The 23,512-nt window shown below is 39.3% G+C and overlaps 1 protein-coding gene across 1 annotated transcript; it reads left to right on the forward strand.

The window, feature by feature from the left end:
- Positions 1–132: 132 nt before the first annotated feature.
- Positions 133–23,060, forward strand: LOC149068075 (protein phosphatase 1L). Its single transcript, XM_089251824.1, has 4 exons — positions 133–741; positions 19,726–19,951; positions 20,060–20,190; positions 21,322–23,060. Exons 1-4 carry the CDS (start codon positions 292–294, stop codon positions 21,688–21,690), a joined length of 1,176 nt encoding a protein of 391 aa, XP_089107950.1. The 5' UTR covers positions 133–291; the 3' UTR covers positions 21,691–23,060.
- Positions 23,061–23,512: the final 452 nt, after the last annotated feature.

Raw genomic sequence — 23,512 nt, forward strand, 5'->3', positions numbered from 1 at the left:
ATATAACTGGTTGATAATAAGTGGCTAAATTCTGGAGTAAAATTTTTCAATTTTAATGTTTTTTTTAATTTCTGATCATGAACTCGGTAGAATTAGAAAATCCGTAGGATTCGTCGAATCAGCTGATCGATGGAAGGGATACAAGAACTTATTCGTGGTAATAGTTCCCATATTGTGAAGTATGGGGTGTTTGTGTACCAAAAGAGGAAGGGAACGAACATAATGAAGCAAGCTGAGTAAATAAATACGTATATTCGGAAACATATCGACGTCGTGATCCGTTACAGTGCGATGGAAGACGACACCGCCGACGAGGTAACGAACATCCACCACACGCTGTCCTCCCACGTGAAGATTATTACGCACTTTCTGTGGGGTCTGCCACCTCTGAACGTCGCGTATTTCGGCAAACACCTGTGCATGTATCTGCTAAAGCCCGAGTCCGTCATAGCGGTCGTGGCCGCCGTCGTCCTGGCCGTCCTGCTGTGCAACCTGAACGATCACTTCTGCCAGAGGTTTTGGCTGACCCGACTGCTGAAGAGGAAGTCGTCCCTGTTGAATCCGATCTCCATCTCGGATTTCTTGAGCGAGAATGAGACGTGGACGTTCGAGGACAAGAACGGTTGCGGCGTCTTCGCGCTCAGGGGCAAGAGATCACACATGGAAGACAGGTTCAGTGTCATCCAGGATAAAGAGAGCGGCATATCCTTATACGGCATATTTGATGGCCATGGAGGGGAGGTAAGTCCCAACTATATTTATTGATGCAATAAAATATATTTAGGGTTTATATATATGATTGAAGCTGTTGGAAAAGCTATATTATAATCTCCTTTGGAGACTTTTAACTATTTATAGTTACTTAATATTTAAAAAAAAAGTTTTTTTTTAATATCCAGTATGTCTAAAGCGTATAGGGTCCACATATCTAGTGATTTCCAGCCGCTGATTCAGATAAAGGTAATTGATCCTCCAGAGAGAGGGTATTATGGGAAAAAAATGCATTGGATTGATGCAACGATTGGTTACTTCCTAGTATACGGTATATCTTTTTGTCACTAGGTTTTGACTATGCCAAAGTGCAGATGTGTCGTTAACGTAATCCTCTCTGGAACATTTTTAAACGCTATTAGGCATTTTTAGACGCTGAATCTGGATGATTCAGATAAAGGTAATTGCTCCTCCAGAGAGAAAAGGTATTATGAGAAAAAAAAATGCATTGGATTGATGCAACGATTGGTCACTTCCCAGTGTACGGTATACCTTTTTGTCACTAGGTTTTGACTATGCCAAAGTGCTGATGTGTCGTTAACGTAATCCTCTCTGGAACATTTTTAAACGCTATTAGGTGTTTTTAGACGCTGAATCTGACTGATTCAGATAAAGGTAATTGCTCCTCCATAGAGAGGGTATTATGGGAAAAAATTCATTCATTGGATCGATGCAACGATTGGTCAATTCCCAATATACGGTATACCTCTGTGTCACTAGGTTTTGACTATGCTAAAGTGCAGATGTGTCGTTAACGCAATCCTCCCTGGAACATTTTTAAACGCTATTAGGCGTTTTTATCATTCCATTGGTAACCCTAGCAAACAACGTCAAATTTGGTCTGGCGATAAAAAAAAATAGTTGCAGAGTATTTGGTATATTGGGAATTAACCCAATGGTCCTGCAAACCTATGGCTTGACAAATTACAAAATGATCTAGGTGCCTGAAGAAATGTTTTCCCCATGAAAAACAGGTAAAAAATTTACTTGTTTTGGACGTCTTTTTTTGCCAAAGAAAAAATCACCAACACATCGCCAAAAAGGGGATACTATGACTTTTGAAGCGAAATGACAAAAAAAACTACGAAAATAATAAAATATTCTTAGACTAAATAAAGAATCAAGATTAAAAATGTGACGTTCTAGACCAGAGATAAACGATCTCCTGCCTTCACGCCACAAGGATCCAGGTTCAAACTCCACCGTCACCGCAGTGGTGGTCGGCTGAAGTTGGTTTTCTGGGATTCCCAACTTCAAGGCATGAATGCCAGCCAATCTCCTCATTAAAAAGTCTCGCCGCATAGAGTAACAGGCCTACAACGGTATAATTATTCATTCATTAGATTTCACTCTTTATCAGTTGAGAAAAAACTCATAGTTTAAAAAAATTGATTGCAAACGGCACGGCAGCATTACACAGAAACAAACTTCACGGTAGGTTAACATTCCAACATGTACTAATTCATTAGACGTTCCGCAGAAGAATATGGATGAGATGCGTGTCTGGTTTAGTAGCCTTTATGCAAAATGTGGCCCACCAAGAGACCATCTGGCTCACGAGAGGTTGTTTCAGTAGAGAAGTATCACAACTCACAACATGATAAATACATAGGTGGGCCATATTTTAGTCATAAAAATATAGGAAATCTCGACCCATATGAGGTGTCACCAATTATATTGAAATTTGAGTAAAGTTGCCAATAACAGCCAAAAAATTTTCAAAGGCAAATGAAGTTGTGAATTACATCCCAAAAAAAATTATCGAGGGTGTAATTAATGTCATGAAAATAATCTTAATTCTTGATCTCAAAATTTCAAGTTAGCCTCGTTGAAAATATGAGGAAAAAAAACAAATTTTTTTGCCATCATTGAAAAGTTGGGACGACCAAAGTTTTTGACCTGCGAGGGGCAGAATTATCACATATCTGGCCCAGGGACTAAAAAGGTTGTACACCCCTGTCCTAAACAATATACATCATTGAAAATAATAAAAGCGAGAGAAACTCTTCTTTGAATAATAATCAAGACAAAAAATGCTCTCTGGGTTTGGAAAAAAAAGTATCTGGCTTCAATAAATACTGTGATTGCGGGATTAAAACTATAACGGCTAGTATTAAAAAAATTGATAAAATCAAAATAAAAGGAGACAACCTGAGAAAATGAGATATTCCAACGAAAAAAACAATGTAACATACTGGGAAAACAGTACACCATATACACGAACAGAAGAAAAGCTCTAGAATGCTAACAGACTTGATGTGGAGCTCAATACAAAAGCCTATTATTACTAGCGACCTCTTGGGGGGGGGGTGCATGAGGTCACCTTCAGTCGATAACCAACAGTAAAAAGGAAAATGGCAACCTAGAAGCCAAAGGAATAGTAATAATAGCCAGCAGAAAAAAAACGCGAGACCATCACCGACCAAGAAGAAAAAGTTCCAACAGCCTACAAAGGACATCCCCAACATCTGACTGTTCCTGTACAGTCAACATACATGGACAATCCTGTGTGTGCGCATGGGTTCTAAGGAAAGATTTGTTGCCTTCGTACTGTAGTGGTCCAGCAAGTGAGAGGACGTGGGTTCGATTCCCAGCAGAAGCAGTTGAATTTTCTTTCCTGAATTCAGCTTTGCATCAGCCAGTTGTTAAAACCTATGTACAGGAAGACATTCCAACACAAGAATGATGAACCAACTAAAAGCAAGCGTTTACATATACGGAGAAGTATGAGAGGGAGGACGCACCATTTATATGTGAAACGATACACTACAAATAGCAACATGTTGGAATGCACTTTAGTCCTCTTAAAAAAAATGTCATCCTCTCTGGAGCCGTTCTGTTCTTGCACTGCCGATTGAAGTTTATTTCATCACCAACACGTTGTGGGAATCAGTGTATTTTCTCGCTTGGCAAAAAGTTTCCAAAGGTGGCAGCATTGTTTTCTTTGTTTCTGTATTGATAATAGGAGAGGAGAAAGAGGGAGGGAGGAGTTGCAGAGTTGCTATCAAGGTTTTTGTACTTCTCTTCTGTGATTCCTGACCATTTCAATAAAAATTTAGTCACATTTAATTTGTTCTTTTTTGGTTAACATTTGGAAGTTAAACGTTTTAGGATGTGATTTTATTTGTATGGCTTTCGTTTGCTTACAGGTATGTAGTAAAAATCGGTTATAACGTCAATTAAGATTTTTGTCGTCACACACACTCAACCAGAATTTTTGTTGTTACAACTGAGGTTGCCTTTTTACATGGCACATTTTTGTTGTAAAAAGATTTGTCAGATACAATCAAATATCGTGCATGAAGTTTTTTTCCAGGGAAGAGGGCTTAAAGGGTGCAGTCACCGGTTATTAGCGGTGATAGCTTTGGATTTAATAGACACAAACAGTTTTAAAAATCTCCAATAGGTTATTTATCATCCACATCATATGTTTTTGAGCCATAATTTGGCAAAGGTGATGTTGAGAACATTTGAGGCAGTGTCTCTTGATGCATGGGCCCCACCTGAGCCTCATGATAGTAAGATCTAGTTATAATTTATAATTTTCTAGAATAGGTAATTAAATTGGAGACAATTATTTATAATAAGAGGGGGGGGGACAAAAACTTAGCGTGGGGCCTATGATGTTGCTACGACGGTTCTGATTTGAGGGAACAAACAGGACCTGGTACTGTAATACCAGAAACAAGAATGTATTTTGTCAGAAGCGGGCAAATGTTCATTTTTGTGCCTCCACCCAGTTATGTTTTTCAGAACGATCAAATAAAGGCATAGGAAGAATTCGGCTTCTCACTTATCTGGTCTCTGGAGCACCAGAAACGCCTTTGAAATAAATTTCTTGATAAATGTTGCCTTATTATATTTGCTCTTTACAAGGCAAGTGTGAATATGATTGATCACCAATAAGAGCTGTAATCCGGTTCAAGTTATCTGGCATAATTAAGATAGAATGAGGAAAAAGGAACAATCTTGGATTAAAACGTGAAGGACGTATGGGCAGGCATGTTTTGCTCAATAAACAATGATGAGCGCCTTTATACTAAAGTAATATGTTTGTCTCTGGGTTCAGCCTTCCACGAGGGTTGTCTTTTGGGGCCATACATGAAGCTTTTCAGCAGTTAAGCTTGAGCCACTCCGGTTTTAACATTACTATGATTAGGATGGCCCTATTTGATTGAGTAAAATATGAGAAATTGGGATCATAAATACTAGACATTGCCAATTCTTGCGTCAAATATGTAATGTAATCTCCCCCCCCCCCCACCATTACACATCAATAGAACAACAGACAAACATCGCCTCAGTGTGATGAGCTTGAATTCTAAGAATTTCTTGGAGAAACAGTATAAAAAATGGATGTGAAAACGACAGAAAAATGTGTAGCTATATACGAGTTCTTGAATTTTCATCATCGTTACAAGCAAGATTCATTAGCATGTTTCTCTATAATAATCGGCCTAGATAACTACATATTCATGTTAGAGCTAAGGTGTCATTACAACTGATGTCGTTATAACAGCAGGGTTTACAACAGTGCTTAAAAACTCCTTATAAAAGTCATTAATTTTCATTTCCGCTTTAAGGGTCAGGGCTGTGGTGTGGCTTCTCAAGGCCCCAGGGTAGACTTCACCTTGGGGCTCCCCTCTTGAAAGGGTTATTATTATGCAAAACAAATGTACATTTTGGGGGGGGGAGTGGCCCATTCGGCTAGTGGCCCTGGTTTTCCCATCCTAGTTAGGGCCATGTTAAGGGCCCTTTAACTCTTCCAGCTGTTTCTAAAAGAAGTCATTACTTTTCCCCCCACTTTGGAATACTTCCTGCTAAGGTTGATGATACTTGATACTAAAAGAAGGTCCGGAAAAAAAGGGGTTGGGAGATTTCTTTATATAGAAATTTCAAGGCCACCCTGTAGCGGGCGAGAACAGCTCTGCGGACGACCAGCGCAGCTAAAGCCGGGTTTTCCTAGAAGTAGGTTTTTTGTGCCGCTTGAACCGAACGGGATCATTTCACGACGGCAGAAACGTGTTGCATAATCACGCTACTCGTTTGTGTTTTCCTAGCTTGGCGCATCAGCTTAGGGCGGCTATATATAGTATATGGCCCAGGAATCGGCTATTCTGCCGTCTGCATGCTCCGGTTTGAAGGGAAGGGAAAGAAAATACAACCACAAAATGAAGATCGGCGAAACGCGCGGCGCACGACGCATTTAACTCCTCCAGAAGCAGTCGGGCAATCACGCCCGACGTGAGGTGCTGGCGTGAGCATAGGCGGAGATAGACTTGAAAGTATGGGGGGGGGGAGGCATGATGATTATGATGTCAATTCATATATACATTAGATCAGTCATCTCCACCTTCGTCGTTGGGGGGGGGGGGAGCGTGAGGCTTGTTGCGCTCTGTAGGAAAACATTCGTAGCGCTTTTCTTATTGGTGAGTGGACGGCAAAATGGTAAAAGAAAGTTATTGTGCTGTCGAAAAAAATTGACTATGAAATCGAAATAGAAAAAAAGTTGCTAAATTCTAACTATCATTCTTGCCAGAACATGGTGCTACTACCAGTGGTGGGAACTCCTCCTCAAAATTAACATTCTGCTCCAATAGTGTATTTTCGTATTTTTCTGCGCCAAATAGCACTTGCTTGCAATTTATATTTTTTGTGTGTTTTTCGCAACTCATCGAAATACTTTTGTATGTACGGTGTCGCCAATGACGCACTCAGCGCTTTAAATTCCCGGTCTTTCGGAAAAGGGCGGTAAAAATTTTGCTCCCGTGCACCGCGAAACGAACCTTTCCCAGAAAACGTGTTTTATTCCTCCTTCACTTCAGCGCCACTTCTTCCATAGTCACACTCAAAATTATCCGAAAAAAATGATTTTAAAGATTACTTTCACTCCAAAATTTTAAAGGGTAATTTTTGAGAAAAATAAAGCGGTATTTTATTATATAAAAAGGAATTAACGAAATTTAGAGTAAAATTGAATTTTAATGTGTATTGGTGAACAGCATGCGTGTTGCTCTATGTTCTGACCTTGGAAAGTAGAGATCTCCGTTGGAAAGAAGCGTGACTACTGCAAAGTACAGTACTGTATTGGGAAAAACTCACGGGCTATGTGTGTGAGAGACCATGTGTGCTTTTCACACTTTGCAAGCACTACAAAGCTATTTTTTTTTTCATTTGAACGACAATTTTCAATCCAAAAATATTTAATTATTATTTATCCTTCATCACTTTACTTCAAGACTCGCAGGCTTTTTTAAAGACAAAAATGTCGAACCCCGATAATCCACCCGATCTCTCCTTGAAAGCAGGGCCATATTTACGTTTTTTCCGCCTGTGGGCTATACAAATTTTGCCGCCCCCTCCCAATTCATTCTAACTTTTTTACCCCCTCCCATGCCATTACTAATAAATCATAAACAAAAGACAAAAAAGTGGTTCTATATAGTTGCGCCTAAATTTTACTTTTCTGTCCTGTATTCGTATCCTATTCCGATCCATAATGATTGCCATATAGGTCTGGACACACATATCCGCACCGTGCCAGGACCGTAGCTCGGACGTCAGTTGGCCGTGGCTCGGCTCGTTCCTCTTCAGACCACAGCTTTCCGTGTGTTGCCCGTGTCGCTGCCGTATGCTGACTACGAAGCTGTGTCGATTGCTTCAAGTCTTTAACGCAGCCGGTTCGGTGTAGTCAAAATGTTCAGTAAATTAATTAACAAGAGTGATTTGGATATAATAACCCTAAATTAACAATAATTAATTGTTCTAAACATTTCTGTAAATAATCTATACATGTATATACATTTTTTATCTGTCTGTATATGTGTGTGTGCATGTGTTTTTTATAGAAATTTTAATTTTGTTTTTATTTTGGATTGATAGATTTTTTTGTATGTGACAAACCCGCAGAAAAGTATAGAATCTTTAAATGCAGCTGAAAATAAAAAGACGGCCATTTGCTTAGTTTGACTGTATACATTCTTGTTTTATAGTTTGGATAGAGGAGATTATTTACAGAGTGATGAAAGAGAGGGGAGAGAAGAAAAAAGTCATTATATATATATATATAAATTAAAACAATCTGTTGGGGAGAACGGTACTCTTCCTCACTCGTTTTTATTCAGAGTCAACGGCCATCATAAATATAATCTTCTGTAGGGGCAGGTGGTGTCAAATTCCGATAACACCTCGGAGAAGTGTATCTCAGCTCAGTAGGAGCATATTGTACGAAAGAGCGCGCATATCTTTTACTCTGTGTGTGTGTGTGTTCGCGGAATCTTCTAAACTGAAAATTGGCTCCTCTGCGGATGGCAAATGGGTATTAAAATCAATAACAATTGGGGTGTTTAGTCTGCCAGGGCAAAATTCAATGATAAAGCCTCACCAGTATTCGATAGTAATTTAAAGCACTCATTGCCAAAGTCCCAGTCGCTGAAACACCTTTGTCAGATATTTAGCACAAAGGTGCTCGACTTTTTGGAAGGTGTGGGCCACTTCATTGTTTTGAAATATTTCGCGGGCTTCTTCAGTTATCCAGAAACGAGTCTCGATCCTCCAAAATTATCTAAAAAGAAGTGGCACGTGCCGCTTAAGTGATCTGCAAGCGTGCCGCGGGCCACTCGAGAGATCTGGAAATGTGCCACTAACCACTCAAATAGGATAATCTGCAAATATATCACGATCCACTTAAGTGAACTGGAGGTGTGCCGTTAGTCGCTCAAGTGATTTTGAAATGTGCTTGAGACCACTCGAGAGCCTTGTTTTGTTTTTTGTTGTCACGGGCCACATCAAATGCTTCCGAGGGCCGCATTTGGAGCACAGGACATGGGTTAAGCATTTATGGCTTAACATGTTGCATCTGATGTGAGTACCAAATTTAAAATGTCTCCTATATTTTCCCATAAGAAAAAAACCCAAAAATTTTCGAACCGTTTTCTATTTATATATATAATTTATGTTAAAACCAAAACGATGATTCATTTATAGAGCATCGGAAATTAAACCCAGTTAGTTTTCCAAGTTTACATTATTATTTTAACAAAAATCTCCCCGGCAAAATTTCGTTATGCGCTATGTGAAACATAATTTTAAACTTTGTTTTCCCATCAAAGTTGTGAAAATGTTTATCCATATGTTTTCTACATATTACGCTAGTACCACAGAAGCGGGACCAGGTGCGTCTAAACAATTTTGGGGCACGAAAAATGTTTAGGACACCCCCTCTCTTTAACAAGATTTCATATATTTTGTGGGGAAGAGGGAATCGGCATACTGAATACACACGAACGCTAAGAAATACCCCCGTACAAAAAAATAATAATAACTACACAAATGTGAATTAACACAAAAATCGATGGAGGTAGTTTTAAACTAATGTGAGAAACCGTTTCCGAAATTAAGGAAAACTTCAGAATCGATGGATTAAAAATAATTGAAAGAAATTATTTCAGTACCAATGAAAATTCAGAATTAATAAAAGAAATAATTTCGGAATAGATTAAAATTTAGAATTAACGGAAGAAATAATTCCAGAACTATTGAAAATTCAGAATTAATAAAAGTAATAATGCGGAAATTGATTAAAATCAAGAAATAAATGGAATTAATAATTCAGCAATTGATGAAAATTGAGAAGCGACATAAAATAAATGAGCGCTCTCTCCTCTTTTATAAAAAAAATCTGCGCTCTCTCCCGAGACCGCACCGTCACCGTAAAAATATAAAATAAACTAGACGGTGACGGTGCTCGGCTACGGTGCGGATATGTGTGAACGGCTGCATTGCTTAGCAAAGAATTATTCTTTGACCGTGTGATGACCTACACTCGGCCGACGCACGTGTCGGGCACGGTGCGGATATGTGTGTCCAGACCTTATAACGGGGAGGTGCTGAACCTCCTGCCCGCAGGCGTCAACACATCGATGAAAACACTCATAAATTTAATTCGAATGTATGGTGCATAAATTCGAATGTGAAAGTATCTCGGCACTATTGATTGGTGCCGAGATACTTTCTGCGTACTTGGTTATAGTCTAGCAACAAAATCAATAATGCATTGCATAATATCTATACATTTTATGTTTTACCGCAGGTCCTAAAGTGTATTTTGAAATAATTTCTCAAAATTGTTTCGTGGACCGATTAAAATTCTAGACGGGGCCCGCCAGTGGTTCGTGCACTCGTGTGATTTGAATGCTTGCGTTACTTGAATGTACAGTGTGTCTCACAATCGCCTGACGGCTTTGAAAATCGGAATAGCAAGAAAACGGTGACAGATATAAAAGCCATTCTTGCGGAATGTAAATGTGCGAAGTCAGGAATTTCAGCTACGTCATTCGTGTTTCATGGGATTATATTGTATTTAGAAGAAAAGAAAATTAACCTTTTATACGGACAACCTGTGCCCAAAAACCGAATTAAAAAGTTGTTGCCCCTGTCTCTTCTGACGCCAACGAAGAAATTTCCACGTTTCTAAATGCAGTTTTCGCAGATATATCTGAATTAAAAAAATCGGAGAAAAGTTGGGAAAGAAACGTTGACCGTTAGTTTTCCATCCGCTTTTCTCCCGATTTTCGCATTCAAATATCTCAGTAAATACTTAGAAACAAGGAAATTCTTATTAATTAAACTGCTTTTATTCCTTCCATTTTTGTTCTTTTCCGCATGCTACTTTTGTATTTAAAGCGTGAATTGAAAAAAAAAATTGTTTTTCTTCTCTCCCTCTTTCTATACTCCAAAATTTGCCGCCCTGCGCTATAGCCCGCTTAGCCCCCCCTGTAAATACACGACTGGCTGGTCTATTGTCCCGGACCAGAGGGAACGCAAATTTCACCTTTCAACTTCTTCATCATTACAGGGGAGCACCAATCCTCTTGCTTACCCCGGCTGACCAAGCGTCTAGTTGCGGCCCTGCGTGACCCATAGCTCAGAAATCCCTGACTGTAAGTGGAATTGTACGATTCATCTTCTCGGCAAATCAAATTATGGGTCACGACAAGAATCCCCGGCTTCAAGTGAAATTTGTGTGATCCTTCACGGAAAAGCCCCTGTGACCCAAGTTTGGGTCGCGACTCATAGGTTAAGAACCCCATAGGTTAGAATTTCAAGGATTGAATCAGCTGTGCCCTATTTCAGTCGGAATGGTGCCGAGGCCCGCCTCAAAAATGCAGTCGTTGTGATATCTGAAGGTTTCGATTGATACGAGTCTCGCTTATCTTTTTTTCTTCTAAAACATCGCTGCGACATTTTATGTATAAAATGAGATGAGAGTGCTTATGGTTTCTCTTAAATGTGATTCCCCCCCCCCCCCTTCGTGATGATGCTGCTGCCATATCCTCTTCAGTCTGTAGGAACTTATCGCACGTGTTTGACATTCTGCGAACCAGCTGCGACTGAAGCCCGCTCTCAAACATAATAATGAAAAATAAGATAGGGCTTCTTCACCCAGACATGATAAAGCATTTTTTTTTTTTCTTTCTCGTAAAGCCGAGCCAATTCGGTAGTAGCAGTAGCTGTGCGTTGCTCTGGTTTTTGAGGCTTATTGGACGAGGAAAGAAGGATACAAGACACCACACACTGAACGTTTTCTTTATTATTATTATTTTGTTTCCAAATTTAACTACGCCATTAAAGCGGGAAAATTTTATTTTATTTTTTGGCGTGAATTGGCAACGGCAGTTCATTATTCTCTTTTCTGATTCTTGTTGGCTGCGGGAAGGGAAAGCTCTCGAACCCATCGTCCTTATAGACTTTTTTTTTTTTTTTCTAATTTCTAGAAACCACGTGATTGTGGCTCTCTTGTTATTATTTTAGAGAGAAAAGCGTGTGTTTAGTGCGAGATAGTTGTGCAAACACGGAGGGAGGGTGACTGAAATCGGTTTGGGAAACGTGCGGGAATGAGTATTGCAACGCTTGAGGTGTACATTGTTTTCACAATTCGTTGCGAAAGTGCGAACCCGTGAGATCTCCATTGCGCATTTTTTGCGCCGTACTTCTTTTTTCAGCATTTCATAATACGTGCCAGTCGAATGAGAAGCTCGGTTCCGGCCCCGATTCTTACCTTTCTTTCGATTTGAAATGGAAGTAAATTGCCCTGCCGCTGTTTGTGCATCGTAAGGAGCCGGGTTCCAGTGGCCGACACGCATAGGCGGTGATAGACTTGGAAGTCGGGGGGGGGGGCACGATGATGATGATGTCAATTCATGTATGCATATACTGTATACATTAGATCAGTGAACTTCACCTTTGACGCTTGAGGGGGGGGCGCCCCCACCCCGTATGTCCGCCCATGCCGACACGGTGGCGGTCGGGTGAAGTTCGTTTCCCGTGGACCGAGTGCTATCATTTAAAAATATCTTCCCACAGAGAGGAGGAGGTGGAAACTCAGCAATGCAAAAAAAAAAAAAAAAAATTAGCAGGGCTCCCACTCAAAAAATGAGAAAAAGTAGGAAAACGCAGGAATAAAAAGTAGGATGGGGGAGGGTAACCCCCCTTAGACAACATAATCATAGCATAATGGAAAAAAATCCCTAAAAAAAATTTTTTTTTTTGCAAAAAAATAATTTCAAATTTAATTTTGAATTACCTTTTTTTTTTCATAGCACTATTTCAGTTTCCTATAAGATTGACTCAAGCTAAAGCAAAATGATAAATGACTTGGCTACAAAACCAATTTTTGGCCGAAACAGTGCACTAGCAACCACAGATAATTCTTTGCTGTTTCTCCTCATATATATTACATTCTTTTTTTGGAGTCTTCCAAAGTGCAGAGCTTGTCAACTCTCTTCGACAAGGCACAGCAAATTTTGAAGCCATACGTTTTTAAAAAATGATGCTCACACAAAGACCACTTTCACAAGCACAGTGCAAAATGTGTAGATTACAAGATCCAATGTAAATAAGGCAAGGTGAACCTGTTTTACTGCGTTGTCCATCATTTTTTAAAGGGATTTGTTCACATTGTACTGTTCAATGCCAGTGTAATCATTTTTGACAAATGAAGCACTTCCATTTCTAGCTCTTTGCTGAGCATTGTAAATATTGTTTATGCTTCTTCATGCCTTAACAATACAGAAGACAACTGAATGCTATTGGGGAGCACCAGAATCACCAAACCTAGAATACGCCTATGTATCTAACTGCTTTGAAATGCAAACTGTTGTTTCACCTATTTGCACCGTAATTTTGAATGTTAGTTACTGTCCAAGACCACAAAGTAATAAATACAAAATTATTTTTCCCATCCAGACAGAAGTTTTTAATGACTACTACACTTGTTGAACCCTCAAACTAAGCAAATGAAAAATTAATCAACCAAATGGTCCACATACACCCCCCCCCCCCCACTCCCCAAATAACCTTAAAAACGAAACAATTTCTGCTTTGGCAGAATCATTAATTGCATTCTTCAACATTTGTAATATTTGGCAATATATCTATGATTTCCTGCTCAATTAAAATCAATTACACAAATTTTTGTCGATAGGATTTGGTAAAAACAGTAGGACGAGTGGGAGCCCTGAATTAGGCTTCTGACAGTTTCAACTTAGATACAACACGATACTGACATAACATGCAAATTCAAGCATTTCCATCTGTATTCCGAAATAGATTGACAACACCAGCAAGAACATGAACAAGCACAATTCTGACAACATAAATACATTAGGGCCACACGTGCACTTAGAACAGACATTCGGGCGTATACCAATTCGTTAGAAATTCTGTAGGGGAATGTGTGTACGATAAGGTGCATGTACGGTTAAGCCCCAAAGCAGAATGTTTTGCATTTTTCTGCAACGAGCCCTTAGCTGACTGGAAATGTTCTGCAGTAAAAGTTCCCATAATAGTGTTTTTTACATAAGTGTTTTCTTAAAATTCTTCCAGATTGTTCTGCGACATACGTCGCAGATTTCGGCATATTCTGCTTTGGGGCGGTTAAGTAGTTGTAGTTTCAACTTAGAAAATAGATGGCAGAACTCTATATATATATATATATATATATGTATGTATTTGCACATGATCCCAAATATACCTCAGATCGCATAAATATGTTGAGATATACACACTGGGTGATCCAAAAAAAAGTCACAGAAAAAGTGAAAATTTAATCATTTGAAATGTATAGGCATTGCAATTCTGTAAAAAAGCACATATTGCTATAGAAAGACATAGGGTATTTTTTTAATAATAAGAAATGCGTATCGCCAGAACATTTACATATGCTACCAACAGTTGGTGCTCCAGTTCATGGACATGGGCAGAGATACGGGGGACCATGGGGGAGCCCCCCCCCCCCCCAGCATTGAAGGTAAAGCTGACTGGTACAATGTATTTGCGTACATATGAATTGACATCATCATCGTGCTCCCAGACATGAATGTTCAGTTTTGCACCGTTTAATGATTGGTAGTAATGGATCTGTTTTGATAGGTTACACCAGTGATTCCCAACGTGGGGGCGATGGAATGTTCCGGGGGGGCGGTAGAAGCTACGGGAATAACATAGGATCCTATGGGTTAGATTGCGTTGGGAGAAAAAAAATTCCGAAGAAGGGGGCGATGGGACAAAAAAGGTTGGGAAACTATGGGTTACACTGTCAGACCGCAGCCTGTTGCTTTCTGTCAGAAAATTTTTGTAGCAGTAATTTTTTTTTTTTTTTTGGTATGTAAAAGAAATCCAATGTTTTTCTGCATTAACTGCATCATGCTACTCTGTCTATTTCAAATTATCTGAATTCATGGGCGGAGATACGGCGGGGGGAGGGGGCAATGCTCCCCAGTGTTAAAAAGGGAGTGGGCAGATCTAATGTATAGTAGCAGATCTAATGTTGTGTAGGAATTGACATCATCATCGTGCCCCCCCCCCCAGCAACAATGACCTTGCCCCCCCCCCCAGACTTCCGAGTCTATCTCCGCCTATGTCTGAATTTATACTTTCCCCTGCGACTTTTGAATTGCCCAGTGCATACACTTTTCAAAAGTATGTTTGCTACCGATTTGTTAGAAGTTCCTCAGAGGAGTGTTTATGAGGTGCATGTGTATACTTTAGTAATAGTAGCAAATCGCCTTATGGCTATGAATAGGATCTGTAGGTGGGCTATGTCATTGACCTTGGCTGCTATTTTGAACTTCATTGCAGTACTATGAGGCCAATTTGATGTCCAAATATGAAAATTTATGCTCGTGAAGGAGACATTGTTGGATTTGTATTTATAGGTCCATCAATAGAGAGGACATCTCTCTGGCCACCTTTGTTAAAAACAGAGTTTCCCCTAATAGATCTTGTTGCCAGAAATAGAAAAATGAAATGTCAAATTAAAAATGATCAATTCACAATTAGAGTCATTTGTTAACATCCATGAAGACATTACTGATTTGTAGATACCACCCACTTCTATTAGTTACATACTTAGAAGACTTCGAGTGTAGCTGGTTTTGTCATTGGTGACCTATTCTCAATACGATATAGACATGGATTTGGTACGCAGAAGATGCAGACCTATGTGTAGGGTGCTGAGGTATTCTAGTTTGAGAGCACTGCCCCAGTTTTTGAGTTTTTCCACGGGATAATTTTAAATTTTAATTGGTTGTACTAATGGTTGTAAACGGGCAAATATTTCATAAATATAGTCGTAAATATTTTGCAAGAATCTGCTACATATCCCTGTTTCTTCCCATTCAAAAATTGGTCACCCCCATCTACACACATCAATAGGGCATCGTTTCAATGAGATTTATCCATAGATTTTCTTAAATTTCCATACATTACAGAAAACGGCTCATCTTTTATGTACACTTCAAGGCATACTCATATGATTATATGGTACTGTGTTGGATTTGCCTATCCATACATGAACTCCCTTAATCATATATCTATGATAATCAAAGTTGGACGTATTGTTCTGAGCTGTTTACAGCTGTAACTACCCATCAGTAAATTATGAAACTTTAGACATGTCCTACCCTTATAGTGACAATGGTGAGATATCTTGTGTAACTTTATGTGCTTTATTTCGGTAATCAAGAAATATCACGGCTCCTTAAAACTCTATTATTTTGGCAATGACGAGCCTAACTACTGCATTGAAGCTGTTTTCACAGTCAAACATGTTTTACATCCCTCGACCTATTGATCGCCAGAGGGCGGAGTCAGCCTTTGTTCAGAGTTTGGTAACAGAAAAGAAGCAGTGTTATTTTTCTTCGTGGGAGTAGTATAGGAATGTGCATACAGAATAAGTAATAGAAAAAGTTAGAGTATTTCTCTTCCTTTTTTTAAAATTCCTATTTGTTTCAGGGCAAGAGGGCTTTCCGCCTGGTGGCGACTCAGTATCACATATGGTTCAGGGTTTCTTAATTCACTCTATGTACAATCAAAGAGTCATTCAGCCTCAGCTAAATGAAAAGCACATTCTATTGACAATTCTTGTTTCTTGCACAATCAATGAATGTATTTATTATGATTTGTTTCCAACTTACATGATATTGCTTAATAATTTACACATTTCTGTTCTTCCACAGATTTAATGAGTTTTGGTAAAAAACAAGCAAACTCTAGGCTCTTTCACTTTTTGTATTAAAATTTCAAGTCCAATGGTTTTCATGTTGGTACAACATTTATCATTATTTCAAATTGACAATTAGGGCATCAAATTCAAAGCTTTATACAAAAACAAATTGTTCTTTTTTTTAATCAGAGGAACCCTAGTGCCCCATTGCAATGAATTGCAAATACTTTGTACAGTTATATCAAAGTGTTAAGTTAATTTTTCTGCACTGTACCTAGGGGAATTATGTTCAAAAGCGTTGTTTTTTTTTCCTTTAATTAGAACAAAAATGACCTACCAAATAATTTATATGATAACTACTAATTATCATTTATACTTTTAGTTCAATTTATTATAGTTTTCTTATTCTACTTTTCACAATGTCGGATATAAAGGGTTAATCAAGAACTTCATTTCAATAATATGCATACCACATACTAGGCTACTTCTACTTCAATATCATTGAAGTCAAATAAAGGAAAAATGAAATTTAAATTTAGTGGTTTCAGTCATAATTTAAATTAAGCTGATTTAAATCAGCATACCCTGGTGTTGTGGATAGAAACTTTGAAGAAAAGTTTAAATTTTTTGATTGTGCTTGCATGCTCAGAAAGGCTGCGAAGTCAAATAATACGGTCGCAATGTTTTGATATACACTGCTCAAAACAAATAGGGGAGCAAGCAAAAAAGTGAAGAAAACCGTGCGAGACAGGTATTGGCATACAATGGATAGTACACGCGTATCAATGCACAATACAGAAAAAAGACGTAAAAAAATTTGGAATTAAGCTTTAATTCTTTGAAAATATGGAAAAAACATGAAAAGATGATTTAGGGCAACAATTTGGTTACATGTAAATGATAAAAAAAAGTACTGTTTAGACATGATGCATGAGTTTTAATAGGGCACATGGTCTCCTCGAACAGCTAAGACTGCTGCACACCTGTTTGCCATGGATGCGATGAGGTTATCGATCAGACTTTGGGGAATACTGTTCCACTCCTCAAGAAGTGCAATCTGCAAGTCTCGGACAGTAACAGGCGGCCTGGGTCGCGCAGCAATGCGTCGTCCGAGCATGTCCCAAACATGCTCGATTCGATTCAGGTCAGGAGAGCACGCTGGCTATCCCATACGCTGTATTGTTTCAGCTTCAAGCATGTTCTCCACCAGACGAGCTCTATGCGGTCGGGCATTATCATCCTGGAAAACAAAGGAATCTCCAATGGCTCCAGCGTAAGGGATGACATGAGGTCGCAGTATCTCGTCTGCATACCTTCGGGCCGTCAAAGTGCCATTCCGAATGATATGCAGGTCCGTACGTCCGCCTATGCTGATTCCACTCCATACCATCCAACCAGCTCGTCTGTATTGTGACCTTTCACGAACGAATGCAGGGTTATTTCGAGTGCCCCTGTCCCTCCATACCAGAACACGTCGGGTGTCACACTCCAGACTGAATCGGGACTCGTCTGTAAACAGCACTTGGCTCCAATCATGTTGCTCCCAATCTCGATGTTCAGCAGCCCATCTTCTTCGAGCCGCACAGTGGCGTGGGGTCAACGGAATGCAGACCATTGGCCTACGTGCATAGAGCCCTCCCTCATGAAGCCGATTACGTACTGTTTGGCTGGACACCCTTCGTCCTGTTGCCAAGAGCAACCGTCTTTGCAGCTGCGTAACATTCTCTGTTCTGTTTCAACGGGTTGTTAACCGTACATACGGGTCATCAGTTGCTGTAGTGGTGCGAGGCCGACCTTGCCCTGGTCGACGTCTAACATTTCCTGTTTCTTGGAATCGATTCCACAGCCTTGCAACAACACTTCTGGTGACTCCAACAGCGTCCGCGACACTACGTTGTGTTTGCCCGGATTCCAGTCTGCCTATAACACGCCATTCCATGGATTCCGGTAAATCACGTTTTTGAGACATCCTCAAGTCACCTTGTCTCAAAAAAAAAATACTGCGCAATCGAATTTCACAGTTACGGCAGTAAAACAGACGTTTCTGCAACATCCCTTTTTCTGGTTTTTGACGTCATGAACTTTGATTTGCATATCAAGTTTTCTTCTTCCGTTTCCTGCTAGGCTTTAAATTATGGATGATTCATTTTATGTTACTTATCGGTATACATCTTTGCGTAATTTTGTTAAAACCAGTGTACTACAACTTTTAACATCATGACTATCCTTGAGCATAATGCAAAAACAGTCATTTCTGTATTAAACTCTTGTCTTCTCCTAGTTTCCTTTAACTCTTTTACAGACAGGCAGATATGACCGCCCAGAGAGACCATCTTTGGATGAACTCTTTTACAGCTGGTTTCCCCCCCCCCCAGAATACTCGTCTGAGTTTTGACTAATCTTTTTTTCTCTATTTTTCACCTCGCCCTTCTATGGGTTTCCGCCACTGACGAGATCTTTCACTTTTTTCACCCTTCACAAATCCAAAAAATACCCACACACCCTATCTGGGCCGTCTTCGCATGTTTTGGACTTTATATGATTAAATGCACGTGATACAAATTTCCCTTTTTTTTTTTTTTTTTTTTTTTTTTTGGCATTGATTGTTTGCGATTGTCTAGTCTGGAAGCATCTTTGAAATTTAGTTATTACTTTTTGCATTTGTTTTAAATCAGCATTTCTCAATTTGCGGCCAGTGTAAAATAAGACAGATGGTCAACAGGCCAGGGCTTGACAAATCCAGAAAAAATTAAAAAATTAAGCACCTGTAAAGTTTTATAGTCTCCTAAGCATTTTCCTCCCGATGAAATTGATCCAAAATAGTATGCTGTACACATTGACCTTTCTGGGACTCTGGGGAGCTTTCATTGCCAGCAGACAAGCTAACATAATTTCTAATTATTTTGTGCTGTCCCCAGACTTCAATTTATTATTACACATTAAAAAAAGAATAGATACCAATGTGATCTTTTAAGTCCCCATGGTGACGGGGCACCTGGGATCTGTTTAGCCTTGCTGTTGGCAGATTCCAAAATTTAATAATAAATTGAATTAAAATGATTAAGACAATTAATAACCAATGAAATTGTATATGAATACCATAAGTTGCAACAAAAGATTGGACGCATTTGATTTAGAGGATTTTCCTAAGTGTTTAAGCCCCTTTATTAGTCGTTGGGTCTAGAAAGATTGAGAAACACCAACAATACGCTCCTCCATAAAGGGGAGAAGCCATTTGATAATTGGTGCCAACAAAATTACTATTAAATGCTACTAAATGAAGTATATTCAGAGTTTCCACACATTCAGAAGCGTCTGAAATTTTCACTTTCAACTTGATTATCCCAATACATGTTGGAAATTAAAAAAAAGTGAGAAAAGTGAATTATGGATTATTATCATGTTAAAAATTCTTTCCCCCTCCCCCCCCCCCCCCCCTCTTCTTTCAGTTTGCTGCCGAATATGTTGTAAAGAACCTTTTCTCGGCTCTCTTGAAAAAAATGCAGACTGCTGCAAAAAGTGACGGAAGCCAAGAATGCCCAGTGAATCCACCAGTCAATGTCAGTGCCACGACGAAAGCGTTCATCAAAGATTTTGCTCAGCTTCTCACCGAGGAAATATTAGCGATTGACTCGAAACTCTTGGCAAAAGTTAAAGCAGCCCATGATGTTGCAGGTAAGATAACTTGATTTTGTTGCAGATCGCTGTGACCTAAATTGATTTGATGAAGTAATTCTATGCCATTAAACTCCTTTTTTTATTGACATAATCATTTTTATCCAGGTACGACAGCTTTGGTTGCAGCTGTATATAAGGATCAACTCATAGTAGCAAATGTAGGAGACTCCAGAGGCGTCATCTGCGATGCTAAAGGCAATGCTGTACCGTTGTCTTTCGATCATAAACCACAACAGGTATGTTGTGTATTTATATATAGCTGCATCATTGTTTTTCCTCAGATTAACCTCTTCATTTGGATGATGAGTCATCAGCTCAGTGTTCACAAGCACCCTGGTGTTCATTGTGTCTTTCTTTGATACCTGGGAAATGACTATTATAGTACTGTATCAGTAGTTTTGACATAAAATTCAGCCATTTGTACCTGCAGTTTTTTGGAAGAATTTGAACAGCGCATACTTAACATCATCTATACCAGGGGTTTTTTTCAATCCGTGGCATGCTCTTCCCCTGATCAACACTTATCTGTGACTCCCCCATGCACTTTAATAAAGAATCTATTTAAAAAACTTTGTTGGGGTTTGAGAAGCTCTGAACAGAGAACAAACAGCAGTGCAGTTTGAGAACCCCTGATCTACACTACACATGCTCAACCCATGACCCACAGGTTAGCCCTTGGAGTCGTCTGATGTGGCCTATGACCTCAAACCTAATTTTGCAAGAATGTATTAAGTGGCACATACCACTTAAGTGACCCATGGTGCAGTTCCAGATAATTTAAGTGGCCAGCTATACATCTCCAGATCATGTAGGTGACCCGTGGCATATTTACTAATTTTCAAGTGACCCGTGGTACAGTCCTAGAACACTTTAGCATTTACAAATTATTCAAGTGATCCATTGCATATTTCCATATCACTCAAGTGGCCCATGACATAGCTCCAGAGCACTTGGCCTATGACACATTTTCATATCACTTGAGTTACCTGAACAGCACTGTTCCAAATCCCTTAAGTGGCCCACGATACATTTTTAAAGCAATGAAGTGGCCCCACACTTTCCAAAAGGTTGAGCATCCTTGATCTATACCTAAAATGCTACGTGCTGTCCTTGGGGAGGGGGGGCCCTGCCATTCATAAAGTTTAATAAGAATCACCATTATTCACCGGTTTGCTAATCACTTTCTTAATGCATTGAAATGCAACTATCCTCAAAATATTTTGCATCTCACAGTGATCCGATCAGTCATTGTGAGCATAAAATTACTCTAGTGTAATGAAGTAAATCAAAAAACTACAAGCTGCACTTTACGTGTAGTATAATTCTGGATTAAACAGCATTTTTTAAAATTCTATTTCATGTTTTAGCTAAAAGAACATCGCCGCATCAAGGAAGCCGGTGGTTTTATCACCTTCAATGGTGTCTGGAGGGTTGCTGGTGTTCTGGCAACATCGAGGGCTCTGGGCGACTTTCCGCTCAAGGACAGGAAACTGGTCATAGCTGAACCAGATATCCTGACATTTAACTTGTCTGACATGAAGCCGCAGTTTATGATCCTAGCCACGGATGGACTCTGGGATGCGTTCTCCAACGAAGATGCAGTGAGTTTCGTCCGCGACCACATAGGCGATGCTTACCACGGTGCAAAGAGTCTGGCTTTGCAGGCTTACAAGAACGGCTCCTTAGATAATATCACTGTCATGGTGGTAAATTTCCAGGCCGGTAACGGTCTGTAGACAGAGAGCATTCTTTAAAAAAAAAAAAAAAAAGCTTCGCGCATACACTATTGTGATATTGGAAAATTCTTGAATACTATGCTTTTTTGTGTTCAGATTTATCTGCAGTATTCTATAGTTCAAAAAGGAAACAACAAAAAAAGTATTCTAGTGGTATTTAACTTCTTTTACTTACATGTTATTTGTATAACGTACGAAAAAATTCCTTTACTAGTTACTCGTATTGATTTGTTGCCAAAATATTGTGCCTTGTTATCGGACTGAAAATCATAACCAAAATTTGCTTTTCCCTCGATGTAATACACGGTCAGTTTGAATTTCAGAGAATTTTTTATCTGGATTTCGCAAAAGAAAAAAAGAACTAGCAATAGTTTTTAGAAATTTTACGTTAATGTCGGGATTCAGTTCGCATCGAGTGTAGGATATTTTCGATTTCTCGGAAATGTCTTCTATTTTTTATATGTGTAGTTAGAAAATTATAATGTTCGGAGAAACGTGTCTGTGTGTATATGCCATGATATCCATGCTTAAACTAAGTTTCAAGTAATGGTCACCAAGTTCTTATAATGTATTTTTTTCCCCATTTGTCTTTGAGCGTAACTGACTTTTTGCACGAGTAGCGCCTTGAGAGGGAAAATGTTGTGGAGTGCTGTGATACTTGCATGCATTGGATTTATATTTGTCTCTACATCGAGTGGTCCCCTCTCCCCCCACCACCACAATACTGGACATGCTAATAACTGAATGTTAAATATGGTTGATGTGATTAATGTGCATGTCTTACACCATTCTCAATGAAAGTAGAAACCAGTATTTCTTAAATTTCCATCACTTGTAAATCCCTAGTCATAGTTTATGCAGACTACCGATATATAGATGGCGCCTTTGTTCCCCACTCAACTCCATTGGTTGCAAGTAGCCATATGGCGATATATGCCCTGAGTTAGTGTGCAGTAAAGTAGCAGTCAAGATTTATCAGTGACTCCCCATATTAGTCTAATGAAGAAATGCTTTGAAGCACCGAACAGGGGTACACAGAGGTGGGATTTAGTTTTGCTGCACATTTGGGCTACACAAATTTCTCCCATTCTAGTCTAATTTTCTTGACCATTCATTCCTTAAATTTAGCCTACCTAACCCCCTCCCCCAACTCCTGTAAAAATATGCCTGTATCCAAATCACTCTTCCGATCACTTCCATGCTTACACACCCTCTAGGTCACTTTTGATCATTCACATTCTTGTACATGCGCTAGATCAATGTTTCTCAACCGCCGGCATGAGTCAAACCGGTTGCGAGTGATTCATCATTTCATATATTGTCATTCATTCATTGCCTATTAGTCTTGCTTAAGACCAGGCCTTCCACTCAAAAGAAGAAAAAGGATCCTACAGGGCTGCTGTCTTCCAAAGGTTGAGAACCACTGCTATAGATCACTCATTTGGTCATTCACATTCTTGCACACGTCCTAGTCACTTACCGACCTAGATCCTCTCTATTTCCAGGCCACTCATGAGCTTGCAAACTCTTTAGATCATTCACTAATCCGATCTCTTACTTCCTAGGTTATTATAATTATGTACCTATGGGTTGTATAAATTTTTTCACCGTTCTGTTCATCTTAACCACTCATTCCTCAAATTTTCTGCCGATTTTCCTCTCTGAACTTGCTGCATTGGGCTAAAGCCTGCTAAGCCCCCTTTCCCTTGTAAATATGCTCTGGGGCATACATCTGCAACTTGCCATGATGCCCCTAAGAGTTGACACACATTGTAAAAACTACTGCAATAAAATTTTGTACATATGCATTGAGTTACATTCT

Source organism: Pholcus phalangioides, unplaced genomic scaffold, assembly GCF_987345545.1.
Source record: "Pholcus phalangioides strain wild (caught in Gottingen) unplaced genomic scaffold, Ppha-v1.0 ptg000027l_1, whole genome shotgun sequence".
Classification (NCBI taxonomy): domain Eukaryota; kingdom Metazoa; phylum Arthropoda; class Arachnida; order Araneae; family Pholcidae; genus Pholcus; species Pholcus phalangioides.